Here is a 26006-nt window from a genome sequence, read left to right on the forward strand (position 1 = left end):
TTGTAAAGCTGACTAGAATTTCATTAATAAGAAAAATACTTGCTCGGCTTATCTCTGCCTGACCCATGATATCTACTGTATATGTGCCAGGAAAATACATCTGTAAACAAATAAACAGTGAAATAGTGCGATCAAAAACATGTTGCTTGACAATGAACTGTAATATAGGCACAGACATACACATAGACATAAAGAGACAGTGTAATCACAGGTAGACGGGAGAAATCTGTTAAAATGTTTATTCTATTTCGGTCTTGAAGATTTAATGTATTTTTACATGTAAACATGTTTAAAACATCCTCTGCATTTTATCAACACTTCAACAGATTACCATCCCAATGTAGAAAAAATGTGTAGTCCTCTGATTCCGTTATGCCACACCAATTATATAATGCATGATGCAAAACATTTCAAACGTACATACTATAGATTTACACTATTATACCTGTGAAAACACAGCAACAAAGGTTTGTCAGTGTCTCATTCAGAACCATCAGTGTTCTTTTTCTTTTCTTTTTTAAATTGAATACAGTCATTATAAACTGTAATCGTGAAAGTGTTTGTAAGAAGAGTGAAAATATGACCCAGCAATTTATAAAAGAAAAAAAAGAGAATAAACTGTTATGGCACATTAATTCATAGGAAATAGGGGGAAAAATATAAATCTTATAAGCAATTACAGAAATCATAACATTGACTGTGATGCCTATTTACCTATTTACTAACAGTAGTCTAACATGAGAACAGTTAAGGACAAACAGTATAGGCATGTTGTAAATTTAATATTTAAAGGATGTTATAATGTACATTATGTTAACTGAAGACAGCCTTCAGAAACACATTAAAATATCTTGTTTTACAGATAACAGTTGGATGACAAAATGACATCAACATACATGGAATGATATTGGTAGAAAATAAACTAAAATGACAATAAAAAAGGCTACAGGATTGTTTTTGAGCTTGCGTTTCTTAACTTTCTGCTTTGTTTGCATCCTTCTCAGGCACAGGATTACCAATAGTAAGGGTTTATTATAAAACAAAGACAACAAAAAGATCCTGAAACAGCACAGTGAAAATAAAAGGGGGTAATGAGGAACTTGTATTCTCAAACCAAGTGGGTATCAGTGCAGAGAGAAATTCCTGGCGTTTTGAAGACCCAAAATAAAGAGGAAAAAAAAAAAAGAAAAAAGACATGTTCCTCTTCGAGGGTGCAACAGAGAACTGGAGCCACAGGCTGGGTGAACTCACTAGACCCGGCCAAAGGGAGGAGGATGGCTAATGTGAGTGGATTGAATGTTAGCAACAGCCTGACTTGCTCTCAGCAGCCACAGTCTCCTGGTCCAGTTTGATCCGGTCTCCATTGCTCTCCTCATATGGCAAACCTTTGTCGTTAGCCAAGATATTCTCTACCAGGAAACGTGCTGCCTCATCCACATTGATGTTGTCCTATGAAAGTATTAAAACAGTTATGTCAGAGAGGTGATAAGAAGAAAATTGTACCAGTTTCACTACTTCTTTTCTGAGCTTCCTCAGAAGTTCACCTTATACAAATGTTAAAACCAGCGTATTAAAAGAGCTTGTGTGCTGCCAGCCAGGACCAAAGAACAGCCACAATTTGCCCCAAACATATGACACAACAAGAAATGAAAATACTGCTTACGAACACAGAAACTATAGGGCTATTCTAAACATATATAAATATTAAAAAAAATATGAAACTTTAAGAAATAAGACAAAAAAATAGGCTGCTACTCTCAAAAAAGCCATAATAGCCAAATATTCTCTGTTCCCTTCACTGTATTACATCGATTACTCAAGTCACGGTCAAGTGTTACTAAAATTTTATAATCTGTCCACTTCATGTCTGCTGCACTGGAAAGGCAGCATGGTTAAGCACGACATAATAATTGTGCATGAATTTGTTATGTACTGCAGACATTCACTTTATGCGCCAACAAAGACATTTTGCTTTTAAATGTGCATCACCATATATATTTCAAGAAGCGTGACCTTCCCGACTTCCAAACAGGCCAAATTGTTGGAACACAAACAGTTGAAGTATCAATAACAAAAACTAGAGAAGAAAAGCTGTTTAGAGAGAAAAGCAGCCCCAGTCATCTTTGCAAATAAATAAATAAATAAAACTTGGGAAGTGCAACTGAAGTCCAAAGAAAAGTTAGTAAGAATTGTGTAAAGAAATTATATAACTACAGCAACAAGTGACTGCAGAGCTAAACATCTTGCCATCCAAGTATCAACTAACACAATCAAGCCCAATATGGATAGATACCACAGAAAGAGGTAAAGTTATTCTCCTCCCCCCTCCATCAATGCTGGACAACACATAATATGGTACAAAGACCAAAAAAGCTGGACTATGGCCAGTTAAAGAATGTTATCTCCAACAAACCATGCCTCACACTGTTTCCTTCTTCAGGACAAACTTGTGTGTAGAGAACATCTAAAATATTACAGTTACATTACACGATCCCAACCGTGAAATATAAAGGCTTTTCCGTGGCCATCTGAGTAGCTATAGATAGAAGAATTGTTACATTCCAGTAATCAGTACTGGATGGTGTTTTATGTTTACTTTATATAGCATTTTTGTCCATTTTGGCCGGCTAGTTGTTTTACCAATAATGGCATCTTCCCAGATGATAATAAACTTTTTAACAGGGCAAAATAGTTAAAAATTGACAAAGAACAGCATAGCTGTAATCACTGCAATCTCCAGGTCTTACCACAATCTACCATTTTTAGTATGGTTTAAAGCAGGAGGTAGAAGCCCACGTCCCCTCAAACATCATCTCTAAAGAACTAGATCAGGTTCTGCCTGAAAAGTGGATTAAACACTTTCCAATTAACTATGCATTTGATTTATTTTGTCAAATCCCTGTATCAAAAGCATCATATAACCTAAATAACTTAAATGAAAAAAATATATGTTCAAAGCAGGTTGCACATTACTCTCCTTTATGGCTTCAAATGAAACAACTTGCTTTGTAGTCTGAAACAAAAAGTAGGTTTGGTACTCCTTGAGGGAATTCCCATCACAGGTTGTAGTGGACTGAGTTCCACACTAGCGTGACAGGCACACATAGCAAGACTTTATTGCACTCAGAGAGGAAATGGCTTTGCACTCATTACACACACCCACACACTTCACATGATACAGCTCCAGGACCCAGAGTTTTTCAGAATTAGATCATAAAGTCAACTTATTTCAAACACATAAAACCATTCCTTAACATTAAAGTGTAACAATGGATGCTTATAGTTTAACATGTTTACTGGTTTTTGGACCCAGAAAGGCCTCAGCAAAAAAAGAAGAAAAAAAAAGTGATGGGAAAACATTGATAGTTAATAAACAGATATTTCCTGGATTTTTAAAAGTCAGGACATGAACATTTGATATGCAGAAATGGCCATTTTTTTAAGTAAATGATCACAGAAAATAAATGAATGAACAGTGACTGAAAAAAAAAGTTAAGACTAGAGCAGGTTGTCTGATCCAAAAGATCAAACAGTTGAAAAAGGATTCTCCTGATTCTGATAAAAAATAAGTTTTAACAAACAGTAAATCCCAGTTTTTCATGTAACACAGTCACAAACTGGTCTAACTTGCCCATGCTGACCTGAGCATCAGGAGGAGGTCTGGTCTGAGGAATCATTTTCATCAATCAGTTTTGTTTGAAGTACCACCTAAACCTTGTTGGTGACTGGGTGCAAGTCTTTCTTGAAATTGTAAAAATATAAAACCTTTTCCAGCCGGAGATCTTCTGAGGAAGGTTTTCATTCAGGATTTTAAAAAAAATATCCCAACATCAAGAACCTGCCGTCATCTTGTCATGACCGTATGGTAAAAGTGGGCTGATACTTCTGCTTCCCAACACACACACAATTGGAATTGTGCCCAACTAGTTCAATCTGTATTTTATTAGATCAGGGGATTTTGCTTTTTGTAGATTGAAAGTCAATCAGGTGCCTTTTGGGAAGTTCCCAGCTGGCAGTCATATAGCTTTTTATAAGAAAAGGCTTCTGTCTGGACATGCTTGGTTGGTGGAGTATTGCACTAATGATTGCACTTCTATCAGGTTCTACAATCTCAACAAAGTAGCTCTAAATTTAATTCATAGTATCCATCAGCTAGATGGTTTGATAACTATCAATACCATTACCATCTTACTTCAGTATTACAAGACTTTTTTTTAGGTAATTCCAAATGTACTGTATGTTATAGAATGGCTCCAACTACTGTGTATAAGCTCATTTAAATAGACAAGAAATTTACAAGCTCAAGATAAGCTTGTAACATATTGGCTGATTTTCTATCAATATCCAAACTAAAATATTTCAGGGGTGAAAGGCTGCAAATTTGCTGAATTCTACTTACAAGAAAAAGCACAGTATGAAACACAATGAAAAGGCAAGACCAAACTTATGAACTACTTGGCAAAAAAGAAAAAAAAATCCCTCAAAGCCTTATCCTCCTATCCTCACAAATCCATGTCACGTGACACACTATGAACTCAGCTGCTTAACAGATATTTTACAAGATTTTGTGCAAAAATTGCATAAGCACAAGTTGCATAATTTTTACAATTTTTAAATAATATCTGTATATTTGATAATGCATATTGTACCTTTAGCCTCAGTTTCCACTTTGTTCATATTGGTAGTTATTTATCTACAAATCCTCATTCTTAATACTCGATATCGGATCAGAAACACTAACTACTGAAACTCTGACTAAACCTTTGCAACATTTGACAATTTCACAATAACCACAGTCGGATTGCACCATTCAGAAGAGGCTGAGCTTCCCTGCCGGAAAACATCTGAGGATGTCATGTCCACCAAGGGAAGTGAATAAGCCATTCAGAAAATGGTAACATATCTAAATACTCAATTTTTATTTTTAGTTGGCTAAGTGGGCATTTATAAAGCTCTCACCACATCTGATTTGTAGCAAACACAAGTCACATTCATGTGTGAAATAAGATTTGAGACCAGCCCTAATCACGTCTGATAATGACACAGAGTACTTTAAATCAAACTATTTTTAGCCTTGAAATAAATTTTCATATATAAATTCCACCATCATTACAAACTAACATTGGTAATTTCATGCTGATGTTGCCTGGTTTAAAGTGCAAAAACACTAGAACAAAAATATAGACATCAAATAGAGAAAATATATCAAAGAGAAGACTGTTAAACACATGAAGAGAGGAATGTAAGTAAAAACGAAATGAGTCATTCAACAAGTAAATAAATCACATAGTCTAAAACTTTTTTTTACGTTTTTTTACATTAAGTGTCTTGTCAGCTTCAAAACAGGGTTTACAGATGACGGCTGCAGATGCTAAAAGTAATATAAGCTTTTAGCTCTACTTCCCATCTGCGTTTTTCTAAATTCTGCATAGTCTTTTGCCACTTACTTACATATAATGTCTATTTCGAATTCTTTACGCAAATTTAAATCTGATCCAACTCACAATGAACAAAATTAACCTGGTATACAGATGAAAAAGAAAGAAAGAAAGAAAAAGCCCTGCATATTCCATATATGAAATGCAAAAATACAGAATTAGAGGTAGAACACATATTTTTGTGAACAAGTGAAACACACTGTAAAGGACTTTGAAGAACCGAGTGGTTTATAACCCCAGACTTTAAGCGCTGTACTTAAAATAAACAGCTACAAGTTTCCTATTTCTTGAGTGACTGAAGCAACTCCAAACCATAATATTCCACCCCTGTGCTTCAGAGCTAATAAAAGGTTCTTGTTTGTTTTGTACAATGCAATAATTTATTTCTAATATTTCAAGATCTTTGTAAATATCTTACGCCAGTCATTGTCCTAAACATATATTCATTACTAATATTAACTGTTTCAGAGAGAATCTGAAGCATTCTTGTTCAAAATATTCCTAAAAGTCAACATTTTTCATAGAATATAACAGCTTTACACATGATGCATGTCCTGTATCTATATAAAGTGCCAAATACTCACCTTAGCTGAGGTTTCAAACCAGCCCAAGAAGCCAGTCTCTTTGCAGAAATTGTCCATTAGGGCTGTGTTGTTGGAGATTTCTTTCTTCTGGTCACATTTATTGGCAAGCAGCACAGAGGGGATGGGGCTGCCATTAGCCAGCTTCACCTTACTGTCCAGATCGTGTTTCCACTTAGACACGGCTTCAAACGTGGCGCCTCTCGTCACATCAAACACAACAAATGCCCCAACAGCCTCTTTGTAGTACACCCGCGTCATGTTCCCAAATCGTTCCTGACCTGGAGAGATGAAAAGATAACTTAATGGAATATTGAACAATGGCGCCGAAAGCTAGAGGATTCTCATAAGTTTAGGATTGTTTAAAAACTTTATATAACGCGAGTGTGATAAATCTTGCAGAAGCAGTGACTTATGAATAATACTAAATATTTAGATATTAGATTTTCTATTCACATTCCTTTCTCCACTTTGTCACAACTCTGTGAGAACAGTACAATTCCTCCCTGAAAAAATGATGAAGGAAAAGATGATTCTTGCTCAGCCTACTTTCCCCTCATTTTCCACGGGCCTAATCTCCACCTAGTGAGCGGTAGAAGTAATCTGACAAAATAATAACACCATTCTCTGTAGCCATTCTGTAAGAAAATCTGAGATGGTGTTTCATAAACGTAAAACAAGGGGGATTATAAATGGTGTATGGTATGTCACAATCAATCAGAGCATTGTTGATAAACACAAATGGACCACTTTCTCAAATTCAAACCAATTTTCTAAAGGCTAAGCAGTCAGTGAGGAGAATCCGTCTCACTATTTTACTAACACTGACGCACTAAATCAACTATTGTTATTAGCCTTGTTTAATGCACTTAGATGCAACCAGAAAACGGATCACAGATACACATAATTTTTAATAACATGAAACACAGCTAGTTTAAACTTTACTGAAAATTCCTATGCTTAAATTTGTACATTTAAACATGAAACATTAATGAGGAAATATGCTCAGGAGTGAGAAAATAATTTCAGGAACAACATTCTAATGTAACTCTGCCCACATTTCAGCGCTCAGTGAGGCGTTTAGAACAGTAACTCAGTTGGGGGAAGTGAATCCATGATCAGCAGTTAAAGTTCAACTCCTTTAAGCAACGTAACATACGACTGACATCACATTTTTTTGAATTTTTTAATCACAAAAAATGCACTGAACTCTGCCTCTGATCCCACTGGATTAATCTGCATCAACTGGAGTACTTGATCACTTTATTGAAGGAAAGTCACACCCTGAGTTAACTTAGGGAAAAATCAAATCAGCCTTTAGGTTGCCGAAGGATTCCGATCATTCCTGGTTTGGGTCTTTTCATGGGATTGTTTGCATTAATAGAAAATCGAATCAGAACAGAATAAAACTGCTTATGCATGGATTGCTTGGATGTTTTCTGCAGCGTGCAAATTCACAACACTAAAATGTTGTACAGGTCCACTGTGAAATAAAATCCAAGGCAAAAACATTGTCACAATAACAAGCTTTGACTAATGCCAAGTATGCAGTGTGTGAGTTTGAGCTGTCCCACATGAAAAGTGACCACTGTGAAAGAAAAAGAATCATGGCACTATCCTTGCGTGCAGTCCTACACTGCATGGTTGGCGAGTTTAAAAGAGACCTTGGAACAAAATTTTGATAATGCCAGAAATTGAGTCTGGCCATCTTGCAGAAAAGCTGCTACAACTAAAGCTGTTTCACTTAAAAAGTTGGATCATGGCAGCTACTTTCTCTTCATATAAAAACTGTTTATCATGCAACAAAAATCTTGCTTAAGCTTCCAAGCCTGTTTCCTGTTTCTGATGTGTTGTGTGCCATCATCACTATGACAACTCAGTTCAGAACACTGAACAGATGTACGGTATGTTCATCATTAAAAGACACATAAAAGAGCTTTGCATGTCTATAAACATACAGAATGCTGACTTTGCAACTACCATTGTAGGTTTATTTTTGTGTTCTGATGAGACCGTAACTAAAGCAGCACCCTGCTGATCTTATGACACCCGATTACAATCTTGTGTTTTGATTTTAAACAGAGCTATCGGCTTTTTCTTTTTTTGTGCATTTCTTGTGCATTTATTCCTGCAGCATGGTACTGATTAGATTAAGTCCATGCAATTACAGCAGCAGGCCTCCAATGACTTATGGAAGCATGTGATGGATTTAGCACATATGTATGCAGCGCTGCTCCAGTTTAGGAAAACCTACAAGGCAAGTGTCATTATACAATGTAAAAGACATTTATAAGGTTTTACTACAACTTCGTCACAAAGTAGTAAAATGAACTAAGACAAAGATTGAGGAAGTATGAGCACCACTTCTTGCAGCATACTTTCACTTTACTGTAGGTGCCTATCCAACCGCGCAAGGAACTGGAGTGGCGTGGCGCAGTGCGGGTGTGAGCGAGAGAGCGAATACACTATGGGGCCCACAGGCCTGACGGTAATTGCTCATAATTGAGAGTCTAATTTTAGTAGATATAACCCCAGGTGAATTCACCAGAGACACGACACAGTGGGATAAAGAGCCGATGGACTGAAATAAGGATTTCATTTTCAGGCCTTGTGCAGCTAAAATGCCCAGAAGAGTGCAGGCCAGGGCACCATATGTACAGAGATAAGGACCTCGTAATTTTCAAGGCACTTCTATTCATTTTAACGCATCAAGTTAAGCACAATAATTCTGCCAGAAAGGAGGCTCTTTTTCAAATGGTTTCAGAACTGTAAATTCAATCTAGTCTATTCAACAAAATGAAAGAGAAGCAATCTTAAGCAAAGAGCATAGCAAGAAGGGCAAGACTGTTCTTTCATAAAGTACAAAGCTGCAGGATTGTTCCACAGTGTTGTTAAAAATCATGTTGGTGTGTGCCGCATGCTCTATAATCAACATAACTCTAATTCCTAAGTTCTGATCCCTGTTTTGCAAAGACACACATATATGCATGAGTAAGCCTGGTGGTTCATTTATTTTTGAAGACTAAAAAGGATGTGACAAGACTATTTTAACACTTGACAATGAGACTCACTAGTTGGATCGCATAAAACTATTCCTGGGATACAATCGGCTAGATGAGAAAGATTCAACATTAAATGTTATAGTTTTGCAAACTAAATATACACTTTAACCAGTTATTTTGGGCTTGATAAAGCACAGTAGTTTCCCAAAGAAGTTATTAAAATTAAATAAGGGGTATCTCATTTAAATTCTTCCTATATTGATTCCCCTTCTTGCACTAAAACAATTTATTCATCTGTTTAACAATTTATTTAAAAAAAAAAAAGAAAGAAAAACACTAAATTTCTATCTTTACTCTTGATGATTTAATTTTTATTTTTTATTAGTATCAAACAAACTAATATTTAAAAAACTGGAACTAGTTGTTAAAGTTTTGAACGTTTGAGGTCAATCAACTTATTGTTTCAGCTCCACTTCCCTTTTTGTCCACAACCTGCTTTATGTTATTAGCATCTAACAGCCAAACATCAAGCTATATCTGCTCCGAATGTTTATCTGTTTAATTCCCTAAATAGATATATAATAGTTAAGCCAAGCCTTTGCACTTCTTTTGCCCTCCTGCTTATGCTTAGTGAATTGGATGTTTTGTCAAGAAAACAGTCGGCTTTCAGAACAGAGAACTGGTCAGAAGGCGAGAGTCATGAAGCAAGCTCAGCTCTAGTGATACTGCAATTCCCACCGCTCACAGATAAGCAAATTAACATAACTGTTAAACATGCTAATTTCCTTTATTCTTCTCCAGTTTAGTTTTTTCTTGGTCCATTGCGTTCATAGTCTGTAATATTTCATTCTAATACAGCAAAAGTAAAAGCACATCTGAAGTAGATTTGTTTTTCTGCATAACGAACAAATAAAATTATACTGAAAGCAATAATGAGTGTCATATGCTGCTAACCCAATCAGTATAAAACACGGGAATGGACTGAGCTGCATGAACAATCGAGTATTTACTCAGTGAATGCCACAGAGGAGCATGAGACTGCAGGAAAGAACAAAGACCTCTGCTGCTGCGTCAAACGCACAACACGAGGCAACTGCCTGCAAACTAAAGAGAAGCATACGTCTAAACCTAAAGACATGGAACTATGGTGGAATTTCAAGGGCTTTAAAAAAAGGGGGATATTTCAGTTTAGTCTACAAAGCTTAGGAATACCAGTGCACAACTTCAAGCACAATTAGGCTCCCTGGTAACAAGCACATCAAAACAGTCGCTTGCAGAACGACTTGATGATAACCGTTCAGTTACAGCCACTGTATCATCTCTGTTTGCTGTGTGGGACAAACAGAAAAAGCCAAGTTTCATCATTATCCACAGACCTAGCAACCCCAGTTTCCTTTATGGTCGTACATTCTCCTGTGGGTGGGTTACCATAGAAACTGTCCAAGCTAGACATTGCAGCAGCAAAGCAGTAGTCTGTTAGGAGGCTAGAGGCTGTGACCCCCCCCCCACCCGCCTGTTTTCCCTCCCTACAACACTAATATGACAAAGACAACACAGGGGCCTGTCTGTCTTTGAAGTAGTCTTCAGCACAACTTTCCAAGGAGAGACTGTGAGGAACACATGACTGGCACGTTCAAATTCCTCTGAGCACCATGTGAGGAATGACTTACTACAGATTACTTTAACACTGAACAGACTTTGAATTGAGGGGAAAATCCCAGACCTGTAAGCGGTATTGCCCTCATTTTCCTTAACCTCCAACCAAAAGGTTGGTGACAGCTGTTCAATGCAAAGCCCAGACACAGGGTTGATGGATTAAAGTTGTTGCATGATATCGGGTAAAATTATAACAAGACTTTTGGGAATCTGTGAAACAACAGGCAATGAGTGTTTTTTTTTCTCTTCTTTCTTTTATCTTAATCCTAAATTAGGAAGTGGGATGGATATGTTGCACTTCCTCACTAACATGCTTTATTTCATGAGTAACTGCTAAATTTATATATATATTTTTTTTACCTTAGCAGACACTTAAACCTTTAAGACTAGGCTGAAATCGCACAATTATTTCTTATTTCTTATTTCGTGTAGGTGATTTTTGCTTTTATCGGAGCGTGTCGTCATTGGCTAAGCAGTTTATCTGTACTATGGCATCTATTTGTTGTAAGTTTATTTAGCCATGTTAAGTTTGAAGTAAAAATAAAGAAACTTTCCTTAAACTTTCCTGAATGAAAAGCATTTGCTGTTCTGAGCTGTCACTGATAAACTCATCAACTAATGAAGACACACTCTTGACAAAAGCTGAGAGGTTTGACTCAAGAGGTTCCAGTCAGTCAGCTGAACACGAAAAGTCATGCAGCGCAAACATGAGAGATAACTTTGTGACCTCAAGGCTGACAGTGAGGGCAAAAGTCTGAGTCTCAACAGTGAGGAAGGAGCAGATGGAGAGAAAAGGAAAGAAAAGTAGGAGGCAGTTTATGTTCCCACAATAATTGGTGGGCAAACAATAAGATGACTGCAATGTTGACGCCTTTTCTTGTTTCAGTAAGTTTATGTTTGTCCAATCTGGCTGATTCCTTATGCTTCAAGATGTCAGCTGGAAATAGTCTCAGAGCCATATTTAGTATGCAAAGGCATCATTAGCAAAAGGAGCTAATTCGCATTGATTTTGTACCACTCTGGTTCACAGAGAACAAATTTAAAGAGGTAAATCAATTAGTCAACACAATTAATCAGCAACCATCTCATTAGTTTTGTAATTGCCACATGAGCCCTTCATTTAAAGGGATATAATTGAGTCATTTCTTTATTTTAGGGCGTTTATATGGGTTTATATAGCACATTTATAGCAAAAAAAAATCTGTTCAAAGGAAATAAGGCAAAGCCTTTAAACATGCGCAGCCTACGATACCACATGACACACTCTGCACTCTTACCTGAAACAGGCCAAAGTTCTCAAAGATCCTTCTCCTTGATCAAAGACAATGAGCTTAGGGAGAGATTTCATCAGATAACTACTGTAGCAGTAAGGCTGTTAAAGTAGACACTGATGATGTTGGTTCAGGATTAATTATAAATACCTAAAAAGAAGCGAAGACATCTTTGCACTGAACCCCAGTGAAGACCTCAGAATGGTGTCCAAGGCCATAGGGTTCACAGAGAACATATAATGACATATACCATTTTATGTTTACTGCAAAACACAAGTTTGTGTGCCTCCTAAAGTTGCCATTAAGGTACAGTGTAGAGATTATGCTCTACACAGGACAGTAGATCATGGCGTGAATTCAGATCAGGTGATGAGAGGTCTGGTTGTACAGAGGGCCATGTCTCAGGGGTTAGGAAGGGTCATGAAAACATGTTGCCCAAAGGGTTTGTGAACTTTCTGCCCCTGGACATGTGTTTTAACTCTGCAAGATGCAGGCTTCCCTGACTTTATACCATGAGAGTAATCATCCTGTCCAAGAGCATAGAAAACTCCACAAGAGAGTAGCAATTCTGGGTGAAAATGGGAGGAAAGCCTACAAGCTTCACGCCGACCTCCTCCATCTTACACAAGCCTCTGATTACTATCATTCCCCCCCAGACTGTAATCACGACTGAAGTTAGTAAAAAAGGCTACGTAACTTTTAAATTGCTTGCACTGTAGCCAAGATGATAATCCCTCTTTTTCTGCATGATCAAATGGCTTGAAGGCCACTCATTAATGGCCTTAATGACTTGGCAAATATACCTCAAGCTTTCTCTCTTCCACCCACATTTCGTTACTTATTTTATCCTCAGAATGCCCTTAGGCCCAGCTTTTGTGTAGGTGTGAACAATTTAGATTAGCATCTGTGTCATCTAACCCCAAATGTTCTGGTCGAAGAATATGTAAACAGAAAATGTTCGCCCCCCCCTCTACCCTAAATATATGCCAGTGCTCCCTTGTCTCGATGAATAATATCAGGCTTTCCAAGTGTGTGTGTGTGTGTGTGCTTGTGTGTGTCAGTGTTTTATTTACCCTCGCAGATCCTCAGATCAAGCGTTGTCTGGCGGTGACAGGCAGACGGCCCACTCTGGCATTCAGTCACAGATGCCCCTGCACACTGAGCTTGTGTTGCCAGGGCCTGAGTGACAGTGGGGTGGGCTGGGGGCTGGGGGGGGGAGGGGGGGGGGTATTCTACACCAGTCTACTGCCAATCAGTTTTTGACAAGCGTACAAGATGTTGTGACGACCTACCCAACACCCAAATGTTCAACCCCTTTTGTATCATTGCTATGAGCAATAGAACAAAGATAAAAAACAGCAGTCCTCCAACCATCTGTCCTGATCTGTCTCAGCATATGAGGTTTGTTTGACTGAGGAGGGAAAAAAAAGAATAGAAATATCTAAAGGCGAAGCTTTTTTTTTTTTCTTTCTAGAGTATAGAAACATGAATAAAACATAACTTCTTTTTAAATCTGTGATGCTCTGAGTCTGTCAGGTCAGTTCCGTCCAGACAGAAAAAAAAAAGGTATCAACATAAGAAGTCTGGAGAAAAAAAAATCTTCATGGGCATGCAAGCTCTATTTCATACTTTTTGAAAAACTGAAATAAGACCACAGTGGTTTTAAACCACAGCATTTTACTCAAGATAGAGTCAAGTGTCAGAGCTAGATGAGAATCTATAACAGCTCTTTTTGGTTAAGACAATCTGAACAGAATGTACTAGAAATGCTCCCTATTCTCTGAGGCACATGCTAAATCACTTGCACATGCTAAAACTGCCCCATCATACAGGCTTTCCAAATGTTTCTACTACTACACAGTGCAGTTTATCCAATCACTTCCATCTCGACTATGTGTCTTATTGTTGGTTACCTATTGCTTAGGATCTTAGGATTTTTAGGTTTTTGGCTGCTGCTGGCCAGTCAGCATTTTGAACTGAACAATACCACTAATATTTTATTAGAATGCCTTTAGCTTTGATAACAGTAGCATTCGCTGTGGTGTTGTTTCAATAAGCTTTTACAATGTCACAAGATTTATTCCCGTCCAATGATGCATTAATTTTTCCCCAAGATCTTGTACTGATGTTGAGAGAGTCTGAGAACTGCACAAACCCTCCTCCAGCACATCTCAAAGATTCACAATGGGGTTCAGGTTTGGACTCTGTGGTGACCAATCCATGTGTGAAAATAATGTCTCATGCTCCCACCACTCTTTCACAATTTGAGCCCAATGAATCCTGGGATTGTCATCTTGGAATAAGGTTGTGCCATCAGGAAAGAAAAAAATCTATGGATGGAATAACCTGCACATTCAGTATATACAGGTATCAGCTGACCTCATTCTTTGGGCACATATTGCTGAACTTAGACCTGACCAACTGAAGCAACCCAAGATCATAACACTGCTCCCACAGGCTTGTACAGTAGACACTAGGCATGATGGCTGCATCACTTCATCTGCTTCTCTTCTTACCCTGATGCTCCCATCACTCTGGAACAGGGTAAATCTGGACTCATACCACATGACCTTCTTCCATTACTCCAGAGAACAATCTTTACATTGCCTAGCAAAATGAAGCTTTTGTCTCTGGTTAGCCTCACTAATTAGTGGTTTTCTAATGGCTGCACAGCTGTTCAATCCCAGTCCCTTGAGTTCCCATCACATTGTTAATGTGGAAATTCTCTTACTTTCCCTATTAAACATAACCAGAGTTCTGTTGCTGATTTGATTTCACCAAACATTTATGTGATCATCTACTGTATCCCCATCATTCAACAACATTACCTCCTCGAAACCGATGATTTCCCACTATCCTTACAGTTTTTACTAATGTGTTGGACAGTTCTTCACCTAATTTTAGTAGTTTCTACAATCATCTTAGATGTTTTCTCTGCTTGAGGCATGCCACTGATTTGACCCTTCTTAAACAGATTAACATCTTTCCCATGACCATGTGTCTTTCAACATGGTTGTTTAGGAAATGAGATGCTATTCATTGGATTAGTTAGGGTTAAATAAGTTGTTGCCAGCTGAAAGGCAATCGCCCATGCAGTAATTATCCAATAAGAGGCTCCTACCTATTTGCTTAGTTAAAGCCAGGTGGTGACTTACTTTTTGCCAAGACAGTGTAGTAAACACAAAGTCCTATTTTTTTTATTTATTTTTTATTACATCTGACATAAGTGGAAACGTCATCAGTCTAAGTTAGCATATGAAACCATCCCCTCCCAAACAATGAGAGTTTTGTTAACAGGTTTTCACCTTTAAATACCGATTTTCATTACTGCAAAGTGTTTTTTTTGTTTTGCTTTGTTTTTTTTAAGACCATTTTTGGCCTTTTCCCAGACCAACCAGTTTTAATCCCAGTGCATTGAATGTTGCCATTTTGTCAAAACCCCTTAGAGTCACACAACAATATGTCACAGGAATTAAAATCATGAAGCTCAAGACTGAGATTAGTTTGTATTATTTCTGTTTTTCACTTCCCCATTACCTGTTTCTTTCTTAGTCAGTCTTGATGTATAGTTTATTGTCAACCTTTGAGTTGGTTTCAGCAACACAGGATCTTGGTTAGGTTTAAGAATCAAAGCTTCTTTGTAAAGTTGAGTAACATAAGCTAAATGTTTAAGTTTGGGAAAGGATCATGGTTTAGTTTGAAATACAATTTACTTACAACTGCCTGACACACTGAAAACTGATGCTAAAGGGCTCTCTTTACATTGATTTGTGACAACCAGGCATCCTGACTAAACAGCTTTACACAACATTATTTAAGTAAAAACTAGCTGGCCAGACTTACATGCATCCACAAGCTGTTCCATGAAGACCTATAGGAGGTTGTTAGAGCTTGGTATTGTGACACCACACAACTTCAACAGCTCTTGATGTGAGTGAGTTAACAGTAGCAGCTTTCACCTGCCACGCCTTTGCAATTAAAATGCAACCCCAGGTTCTGTCTGCAAAATGTCAATAAAATATCTATTATATGACTTTTAACCCAAGGCACTGTTTCAGAGAATATCAAGATGTCTGCTTGGTCCAAAAATATTCATTGAATGCACCTAATTTGTAAACTGTATGGTCTACTGTATTATAAAATACATAAATAATTCATTATAATTACACCAAAAGAAAGAAAAAGACCCAAAGAGATTTACCCATGCAAATAGCTACACATATATAACTGTTTACTTTTCCCATGACAGGCCACACACACATATTCACATGCCCTTACACCACATGATCTCATTCCACAAAACATAAAGATAAGAAGCATAAATTAGCCTCATGAGTTACAGCACATCTGTCAGAGCCTCTGTGACCAAAGAACTTCACAAGTCCTAATGGCTGATGTATTTTTGGTGAAGACAACCAGATCAGACATAAAAAGATAGAGACTGGGACATCACAGACATCACACCCTCATACCTGCTGAATGAACTGTAGTGAATCCCTCTATCTGTCAGTTTGACCACCGCTGGTGATAGAAAAGTTAGTTGCTGGTTTGTCTGCATCTCATCTTCACCCATCTGTCCAGCTTGTCACACTCCAGGCTGCTCTGCTCTGTGTTTCCCAAGTTAAATCAGTGAGTTTGAGCTGCCTGCTGCCATCTTTTACTCTGCTCTAATTGTACTAGGCTTGCTTACTCAAGCTGCTGGAATGCATAGGTTTGCTTGTGTGCCAAGTTTAGCAGCACTGGGGAAAAGTTACTACACTAAAGTGAAATTCTTTCAGGGTACTTTAATTAAAAAGGGATTTTATAATGTGATAGGGACAATCCTGCAGTTACACCGCAACGGGAAGAAAAAAAGCACCAGTAAGGTCACCTAAGAAGCCTATAAACCGTTAATTCTTTAAGAAAAAAATGACAAAACCTCGATAGAAGAACTTGGTGCGGCGGCGCTCGGTCGGTAATAACAACGTGACCTACATTCCATTGATAATCATGAGCTGTGGGCATCACACTGGAAAATCCAACGTGCAGACGTGACGAACCGGTATTTTCTGCTGGATTCCCCCTTCTCAAGTGTCTACAGGGAATTAAAACATTTTTTTAAACCTGTTGGCAACTCTTGTTGAATGTCAGTACCCGCGTGGTCATGCATTACGCAATTTAATCAAATTGTCAACATGCAGCAAAACAGCTCCTTTAACTTTTTTTGTTTCTGTAAAAGTGAAACTTCCTCAGTATGACACACAAAAGTAAGCCCCAAGCCGTCTAATTCAGTCTTGTAACACTGATTAAGAGGTTGAAAAGTCTCTTTACCTGCAATATCCCACAGCTGTAACCTGACCAGCGTTTTGCTGTCCCAGTTGATGACTTTAAGTGCGAAGTCGACCCCGATCGTCGCCCTGTAGTGCTGCGAAAAAAGCTGGTGGACATAACGTTTGATGATGCTGGTTTTGCCGACACCTAATTCCCCGATCACCAGCACTTTGAATAAATACTCCTTACACTCAGACACCGAGCCCCCGGCCATGCTGAGACTTGACAGTTTTTGTGAAAACTCAGACAACTTCTGCTTCCTCGCTCATATAGGTGCGTTTTGAAGAGTTGGGGACGTCCGGGCTGGTTTGAGAGCTGAGGGCCAAATGAAACAAAAAGAGAAAAAGAAAAAAGGAGAAAGAAAAAAGTACGTATCCCCTCCTCTACCACTTTCTAAAGCTCTTCTTTCCTCCTCCTCCTCCCGTTGCCACAAAGCAACCACCTGATAAGTCATAGGACCCGGAAATGTCGAGGAAGCTTGACAAGTTTCTCCTCCTGCTGCTGGGAATGCAGTAACTGGTCGTGTGTACAGTATGATGGATTATTTTAAAAGAAAAATTGAAAAGTTATTTGAATCCATGTTGTTATGAATTAAGAAAAAAAAATTTAAAAACTGTGGAAAAATAAATATTCCATTTTCTAAGATAGGCGCATCATTGTGTAAGTGTAAATTAAATTATAATGCAAACTTTTGTTGTATTTTTGTAAGGTATTTTTTTAAATTCCATGTTTTGACAATGAGCTGCAGAGACAGTTAAAAAAAAAAAAAAAAACACCCAAGAGTGGGCAAGAAAAAAATGGAAGGCAACTTGTCAGAGACATGACATTCATGACATTCACCCCTCTGTGAAAGGCTGTGTGGACAAATAGTTCAACCTGCATTCAACTTGTTTTTAATATGTAGTTCAAAGGCTAGCCTCCATGGTGGTGTGAAACGGCATGACTGCACAAACATTAATAACTTGTGCATTTGTTAAGCAGATGTCACTGTTGAGTAATACAGGCTAAGATACTTAGAGCAACATTTCCTGTAGGCCACACATCTTTTCCAGAGGTTTGCCTTTTTCAGCAATATAATGCCAAACTACATTGTTGCACACACAGTAAGAGCATGCCTCAAATGATGTCAAAACCCCAGCAAGTGGATTCTTCCATAAACACATTTTTACTCAAGAAACAGTGTTTACTTTAATTTTTTTTTTACAATTTTTTTTTTTTTTGTATTTGCTAGTGTAATTGCTGTGATTGTGTAATTGCTTTTTCCTCTTTTTTTGGTCTTTTGTAAAGCACTTTGGTCACCTGCAGGTTGCTGGAGAGGACTACAGTATATTGATAACGTAATTTTACCAATATATCATTATATGCATGTATCTTTGATTTTTTTAAACAATAGTAAACCTGCAAAAAAAATCCTTCCTCATGAAAAGTAGTAGCTTGTTTATCCTTGGTGTACAGTAGGTTATCAGAACCAGATCAGTAACAACCACTTTCCCCGAAGGACAAGTCTGTAACTATGCCATCATGTGGGGATGGTATAAGTCTGTCGCCTTGGGGTTGTGTTAGACCACAATTTAGACCAATTAGACAATTAGACCACAAAAATACTGGTCATGTCTGTGTGCCATGTTTTTTTGGAATGTGCTGGTGTCAAATGAAAAAATTACCAGATTTTTAAAATGTAAAAGTTCTGTTGTCTTATTATTAATTAAATGTAAGCTTTAAACAATTTACAATTCATTATATCAAAATCTTGGTCTTAATTTCACACAACCTTCCAACTAATTTAAAGAATGGAATCTAACTAAAACACAACTTTTGGAGTAAATATTTGATTAGAAAAAAAAAAATGAATGGAAAGTTGTAGGATTTTTGTAATCTTATCAAATCTAGCTCTACAGGCTGTTGCAGGCAGTGATCAGTCCTCTTAATATAAATAATTTTTATTTTACAGCATTGTTCATGTTTAGCTCACCCAAAACATAAAGGCCTATTTCGTTCTAGATTCAACAGTGTTAAACAGGTGGCACCTTGTTTATTTTACATTGGTTAAAATCATTAAACAACTTACACTATAATCGACTAAAAATATTTGAAAATACAACACAGTTTCACTACGGTATTTACTGTGTAGTCTCAAACTTTGAAATGATTTGCATTCTTATAGATAAAGAACTAAGAAACTTAACCTCAAGTAATCTACTTAAGTTCATAGCAAGATTGAAGCAAAACTGAAACAAGTATAATCCCATTACAAGAAGCAACTAATCATTGGTTACAGATACAACCAAAAGTGTTTAAGAGAATACAGTTGATTCAGCGTAAAAGTTACCAAAAAGAAAACCAAACACTGCCAAAACTTGACAAGTATTCGAGGGCAGTTTCAAAATGTATAAAGTCTTTTTTTTTTTCTGTTGACATTCTAAATATAGAAACATTGATCAGTATTACAAACATACCACCTGTGTGAAAAACAAGAGATGGCTTAACAGTATTACAAAACTGTGTGTTTCCATTACAATGACACAGCAAACCCAGAAAACATGAAATATCAACACAGCATGGAGAGCAAAAGCAACTCTTTTATCACATCCCATGCGTGTAAAACTTGTTCCCAGGGCTGTGATGGAGCGTAAACGGAATAAACAACATCGGCATCATCTACAATCACACTATTACCTTTATCAGCTACATTATAAAAAATTTAAAGCAGGGATGTAGGTTGAAAACAGCTTTGATTGGCACATTATATCCATATCACATATCATACAGCGCAGTTCTTCAGCAAAATCTTAAGTCATTAAGTATATTTTTGTGGTGAGCTCACCTCTCAACATTTAAACGCAATATTCAACCAAGGTAAATTTTTCTTAAATAATTTGTAATATTAAAATGAAATGAGGTCAGAGGAGAAAAAGTGGAGGTGCAATTAATGAATTAATCAAAAAGCTTTTTTTTTTTTTGTTTGTTTTGTTTTTTCTTAATGCAGCTGTGAATGGACCTGTGAGTGTGCATTGGTGGGAGCACAGCTGATGCAAACTGTCATTAAATGCACTTACTGTACAGTCTTATCTGTGGATGTGTCGTAGTATCATCCCCCCACCTCCCCTTCCCTCAGAGAACACTTCTTTGTATTGCCACCACCCAAAAACACAGCTACATCTTTTATTATAATTCCCAGTGTTATATCATTCACTATAATTTGGCATGAGAGCTGGCTAGTTTTGGCACTGATCCTAGTTTTACATTTTACAGAAAGGCTTTGTGCGCTAACAGCCCTTCAGATATGTAAGCACTCACTGATAATTCCTGGTGTACTTCCACTTTGAGTTTTGATTGACCACTTACTAAGAAAAGTAATACCTACAAGCAAGCAAATCACTTGAAAAAATAACTAGAAATGTAAAGGTATGCTGTTGTGTTTGTGTGACTATGTGTGTGTGTAACTGTGTGTGTAAATGTCTGCCTGTGTGATGCTGACAGCTGCTGTGTCAGTGGCGGTTTTGCTCTCACAGTGTTGAGGAGCTATGTGCGAAGTCTCGGAGGATGTTTGAGGCGTAGACTGAGCTTGGAGGGCTACCAAGCATCAACTCAATGATGGGGGAGCCGTTGACAGACTCTTCCGAACACACAGAATCTCTGAAGGGAGAGGGGGGAGACAGGGCCAGGGAATCCTCCAGAGTTGGCTTGTTTTGAGTTAAATCCTCGCCTTCCTCATCCTCGTCCTCCCTCTCCCTCTCCTCCTTGGCATCGTAAATGTAGCTGTGTAAGAGGTCGAGTTCCTCGTCCTCAGGCCCCTCATCTTCAAACACCCCTGCTTGTGGGGCTGAAAGAAGCTGAGAGGGTGTTAAGCTCAAAGGCTCATTGGCAGGGATTGCCTCCCTGGCAGTGAGGTCATTCAGTGGGACATGAGTGCTGTGTGTGTCCACCACAGCCCCCTGCAAGCGCTCTGTGGTGGGGCCCAAATTAGAGGGCAAATAAGAAGCCGGTTCATCTAACTCAGATTCCAATCCTTGCGTTTGTTCAGAGCAAGTCGAAGTCCAGAGGGGGCGTTGTGCATCGCCATCATCGTCTTCCTCTGCCAGGTTGCACAGAGGCTTAGTGCCAGGAGGTTCTTGGGAGAGATGAAGGTCTGTGCCAAGGTTGCCGGTGGAGGGTTCACAACTGTGGGGGTCGGGGGTGTTAGTTAGGGGCCTGATGACCGCTGTCTGATTCAAGCCGGCTTCCTGTTTCCTCACATGCACAGACAGTCTGTGCCACACATTCCCCCCCTTCGGAGGGTGTCTTGCACCTGATTCAGACCATGACACAGACTTGCCATTAGAACTATGAACGAGATAAAGGCCGAAGTTACTATCACAGGAAAACCGGGAGGTGAAGGTAGAAAAACAACATTAACAGCAGCAGCATAACACAACAGAGCAACAGCATTTCAACATTTCTAATGTATGTTAAAATACTTGTTAACCACATGACTTGACATCAACAGCTTTGCCAAAGGGTTCATTCATGAGCCCTAAAGAGCGTTACATTTATCAGCTCCACAAACAATGATTCATAATGTACTGCAGACAGCATTATGATCCTCAAATTGTTTTAAACACAGAGTTCAAAGAATTAAGAGCCATCCAGCTCATTTCTCTTTCTTCTTATTATCTTACAGTTAAAATGGGACGCATGCATTTGCAAAGTACTTCTGTTGGTCCCTGAACTGGCGTGGAGACAAAACACAGTTTAGTGAAGGATGAGCTCGGACTGGCTCTAATGTGGTTAGATTGGGAGGTGGTGGAGGAAGGGTGTACATGCTGAGAAAAGTTAAATATGAGGTTAATTCAGGAGAAACCAAAAGCAGCAGAGTGGTAGGGCTCTTTTATGGAGGGCTGCAGTGTCAAAATTAGATGAGTGTCAGGACCACAAAAGCAAGGGATCAGATGTCCCAAGAGACCTAAACAGAGCTCCAACCCATTTAAAATGGTTATTAGCTTAATTATTTTTTTCTAAAAAGGTAATATACTGCATTAAAAGTTGCCTTCTGGCTATTCGGACATTTAGATAACATTGGAAAAATAAATTCATTCTATTAGTCTGACTAAATTTGTACTTTTAAAATGCATGTAAACACACAAGTCCAAATGAATTGTATTATTCACTTGGAAGTAAAATTATTCCTGCAATTTGATATAATCTGGCCTGGTTACTTTGCACACGTGCCACCGTTCCTGTCTCAATTTTTTGACCCAGAACAAGCAGAAGAAGTAAAACCACACAAGGGGTATGCATCCTATTTGTAAAAATAAATAAATAAATATGGAGTTGTAAAATTGTCCAGTTCACAGCTCAATGTGGTACCAATTTGTCGCCAGCTAAATTGAGCATCAGTTTACATAACAAACCAGAAAAAGTCCAATTCTAACAAGCTGTGAAGGGGCACAGTAGGCAAGGGGAGTGGGGACTTACATACCTTTAATAATAAATTGAGTCCACTCATGTGCTTGGATATTAAACAAAAAGAGTGGTCCAATTAGATGACCTAGTCCAACTATAACCATAACGCCACATAACTGAGGATGTAAACATGTTGGGACGTTCCCATGTTTTTTTCTGTGACAATGAAATAGCTCAGTTGACACTGCAGCTCTCCAGGAAAAGAGATGTGATTTGCCAGCTTTGACACTTGCTTTCTTAGTGTAGAAGGTTAAAGGTTAAAGTTAGGCTGCATAGCAAGGGTGAGAGACAACACTTAAACATATTGGGATCACTCTCATTCTTTGTCCCACTCCTTACTTTAGTCACCTGCCCACGTGCCACAGCTGTGGATCTCAAAAAGTTATATGCAAGTCTTATATCTAGTTTAAATGAGTAAAATCTATACTTTAATAATCACTGATACGTTATCACTAAATCAATGACAGCAGCCGTTCCAATCTGGATTTTTAAAAAAAAATTAATTTAATTTAATTTAACTGATAACATTTGATTCTCGGGGAAGGGGAATGTGACATATAAACTAGTATTTACTGTAAACGAATTATTGTATCACAATCATTGTATTTAGACTACAATCTAAAGTTAAACATAAATCATGCATGAATACTCAAAAGAAGTTCAGTTACCTTTCAAAGTTCTTAACTATAGTTCTTACCAGCACCCATCATGGACATGGATGTCGCTGGCTTTGATTGATTTTCTTTTTTGACAAGCCTCATTACATTTAAAATGCACTGTACAATGTAAACGTCCAAGGAGTTCTGTTCACAACTGAGAACGAGGACTGCAGACTTTGATCAAGTAAGGGAAGTAAGGGATTTCTGTCAGAGCCATATCTAAACAACTATAGTTTTACAGACCACTGGTTCATAAAAATGGATGTAAATACATTTATTTCTCCTTTCAGGTAAAAACTGAAGAGAAGGAATGGGATAATTACCCTTAATTTGATTAAACTTGGTGGAGAGTATGAGCAGGACTGAAATGAAATGAGAAATACTTCATTTATCTCAGAGGGACATTTTAAAAAGAAGGTTTTTTTTTTTTTTAAAGAACCCTTCACATTTTGGCTTGAATTACAATTTTCTTTTTTTTTTGTTATAAGGATTAAATACAGGTCTTAGGAAATAACACACTTTGTGAACACATTTTTGGGAAGTGTAAGATCTGCCAAGATCAGAGAGACGATTAGAGTTGTGACCCAAATGAGAAAATTAGAAAATTGGTTTGGTGGGCAGGAGCAACACCAGTGTTAAGTTCAAACAATCCTTACACTACCATGGACTGAGAGATGGCAGTCTGCTCCAAAATCTACACCTTAAAGCTAATGTTGAGCTAAGTCAAGCTTCAGTTTCTGGAGTATCTACCTAAATATTATTAAAAGCATGTAGAAAGAGTTTTAAAGTTGGGTCTGTGCCAAGAAAAAAAGTAATTTTGTTGAACCCTACCAGCTCTGACAAGACGAATATACCAATCTTCAAACAGAATTCTGCCAGAAACTGGTGATGATTATAATTTTTACATTATAATCAAAACTATTTTCTTCCTTTAAATAATTCTGCACCAGAAAAAGGTGAGTTAAGAAAATCCCTGAAAGCTCTAATGTTCATGTCCATGATGAGTGATTTCAAACTTCTGCCTGGGACTGTACATCATAAAAAATGTTAGAATGAAAAAGTTTTTGTTTTTTGTATTTTGATTTGAAGCCAATGTTAGCAAAATAAAAGAAAATTAAGTTTAAAAGTAGAAAAACTGAAAGAAGAAGAAGAAGAAAAAAAAATAGGTAACTTACTTGGCATTTCCAGATATAGCCTTTTTCCGGCGGAACATATTGAGGAAGCTGTTGCTCCCACACTGAGCAGCAGACTTTCCATCTCCAACGTGCATTCGCACCACATCAGATGTGGTAAAGGCGCTTCGGACGTTCCTCTCTGGTTTGGCAATGATAATGTACATCTTGGGTGTGAACATACAACCCAGGGCCACTGTTACACTCAGGCTGACAGAGAATGATGTGGTGATGATCTTGTAGTTGGAGCCAAAATATATCGGCACAAAGGCCAACCAGATGATGCAGGTAGTGTACATTGTAAAGGCAATGTATTTGGCTTCATTGAAATTGGCAGGGACGTTTCTCGTCTTGAAGGCATAGTAGGTGCAGCTCATGATTAGCAGGCCGTTGTAGCCCAGTGGTGCCACCATGCCTATGTTGCTGGTGTTGCAGATGAGGTAGACCTCGCGTATACTTGGGTATGACTTGATGGGCTCAGGAGGCTCCAGAATGATTAATGTGATCTCCAGAGTTAGCTGCACACTGATTAGCATAAAGGCAATGATCACCTGGGCCCAGGCGCTCATGAAGCGTGGTTTCCTAGTGCAGATCTTCTTCTTGCTGCCAGCCAGAATACGAGCAATTCGATTAGTTTTGGTCACCAGAGCGGAGTAACACATGGCAGATGACAGGCCAACCAGAAGCCGCTGCAGATAGCAGGAGGCCACTGTGGGACGGGCTATTAAGGTGAATGGACAGATATAACCCAGGAAGATGCCTGCCAAGATGATATAGCAGAGTTCTCTGCTGGAGGACTTAACCACAGGTGTATCACGGTACTGGATGAACACAAAGGTAACAAAGGAGGTGATGAGGATGCCCACACAGGAGAAAACAACTGCAACTATGGATTCCACATCTGCCCAGTCAAGATACTTCAGAGGCAGAGGCTGGCAGCCTGAAAAAGAAGAGAAGATGTTCGGTTAGTCTTTTGGTGGTGCAATGCTTCACCAAATCATGATGTGGTACAAAAGAAAAAAAACACACAAGGATTACACTTAGCAGAATAGATGAGCTGAGTCTCTCCAGTATGTCAACAAGGGCATGGGAATACAATTTAACTGGATAAAAAAAAATGCCCCTTAAATGCATCTTGGAAGGGATTTGCATATTTTTCCTTAAACAGTGCATCATGTCTGTAAAAGAAAAATCAAGGAATCTGTCAGAAGTTTAGTGCCTAAAGAGTAATGCCACAAGTCTAAACTTGGACACTGTCAATCTACAATATCGCTGGTATAATCATACTGGCAAGGGACTACTCTGGTTAGAGCTCACCCACACTTATGTGATAGCAGTGTTAATGTAAAAATGTTTAAATTAATCGAGATTTAAAGCAATGTATGCTGCCTTCAAGAAGGCAACGCCTTTTCCAGTGACAATCATTCATTTTCCAATAAAATAATGCCAAAAGCACACTACACACATTACAAAGA

General features: G+C 38.1%; 2 protein-coding genes across 4 annotated transcripts in view; both read right to left on the minus strand.

Annotated features, from left to right (window-relative positions):
- Window positions 1-227: 227 nt before the first annotated feature.
- On the minus strand, window positions 228-17690 carry rab32a (RAB32a, member RAS oncogene family). Its single transcript, XM_041975814.1, has 3 exons — window positions 17259-17690; window positions 6023-6300; window positions 228-1449 (listed from the first exon to the last, which is right to left on the minus strand). The coding sequence occupies exons 1-3, from the start codon at window positions 17470-17472 to the stop codon at window positions 1300-1302; spliced, it is 642 nt and encodes a 213-aa protein (XP_041831748.1). The 5' UTR covers window positions 17473-17690; the 3' UTR covers window positions 228-1299.
- A 1492-nt stretch (window positions 17691-19182) lies between these two features.
- grm1a (glutamate receptor, metabotropic 1a) overlaps window positions 19183-26006 on the minus strand; it is a 39408-nt gene continuing 32584 nt past the window's right edge. For 2 of the 3 annotated variants that reach the window (XM_041975811.1, XM_041975812.1), the window contains exons 8-9: window positions 24535-25471; window positions 19183-21581 (exon numbers count right to left, since the gene is read on the minus strand). In XM_041975811.1, coding sequence (XP_041831745.1) covers window positions 20765-21581; window positions 24535-25471 — 1754 coding nt within the window. In that variant the 3' untranslated portion in view covers window positions 19183-20764. The remainder of the gene's footprint in view (window positions 21582-24534; window positions 25472-26006) is intronic. The other variant, XM_041975813.1, reaches the window with a different exon arrangement.

Source organism: Melanotaenia boesemani, chromosome 22 (genome assembly GCF_017639745.1).
Source record: "Melanotaenia boesemani isolate fMelBoe1 chromosome 22, fMelBoe1.pri, whole genome shotgun sequence".
Taxonomy (NCBI): Eukaryota; Metazoa; Chordata; class Actinopteri; order Atheriniformes; family Melanotaeniidae; genus Melanotaenia; species Melanotaenia boesemani.

Bases quoted from the DNA above. Each gene is read 5' to 3' on its own strand.
- rab32a (XM_041975814.1), bottom strand. From the start codon at position 17,472: ATGGCCGGGGGCTCGGTGTCTGAGTGTAAGGAGTATTTATTCAAAGTG. The intron at 6,301-17,258 runs GTAAAGAGACTT...TCATCTCTCCAG, and splicing joins ACAGCTGTGGGATATTGCAG to GTCAGGAACGATTTGGGAAC. The intron at 1,450-6,022 runs GTGAGTATTTGG...ATACTTTCATAG, and splicing joins GGTTTGAAACCTCAGCTAAG to GACAACATCAATGTGGATGA.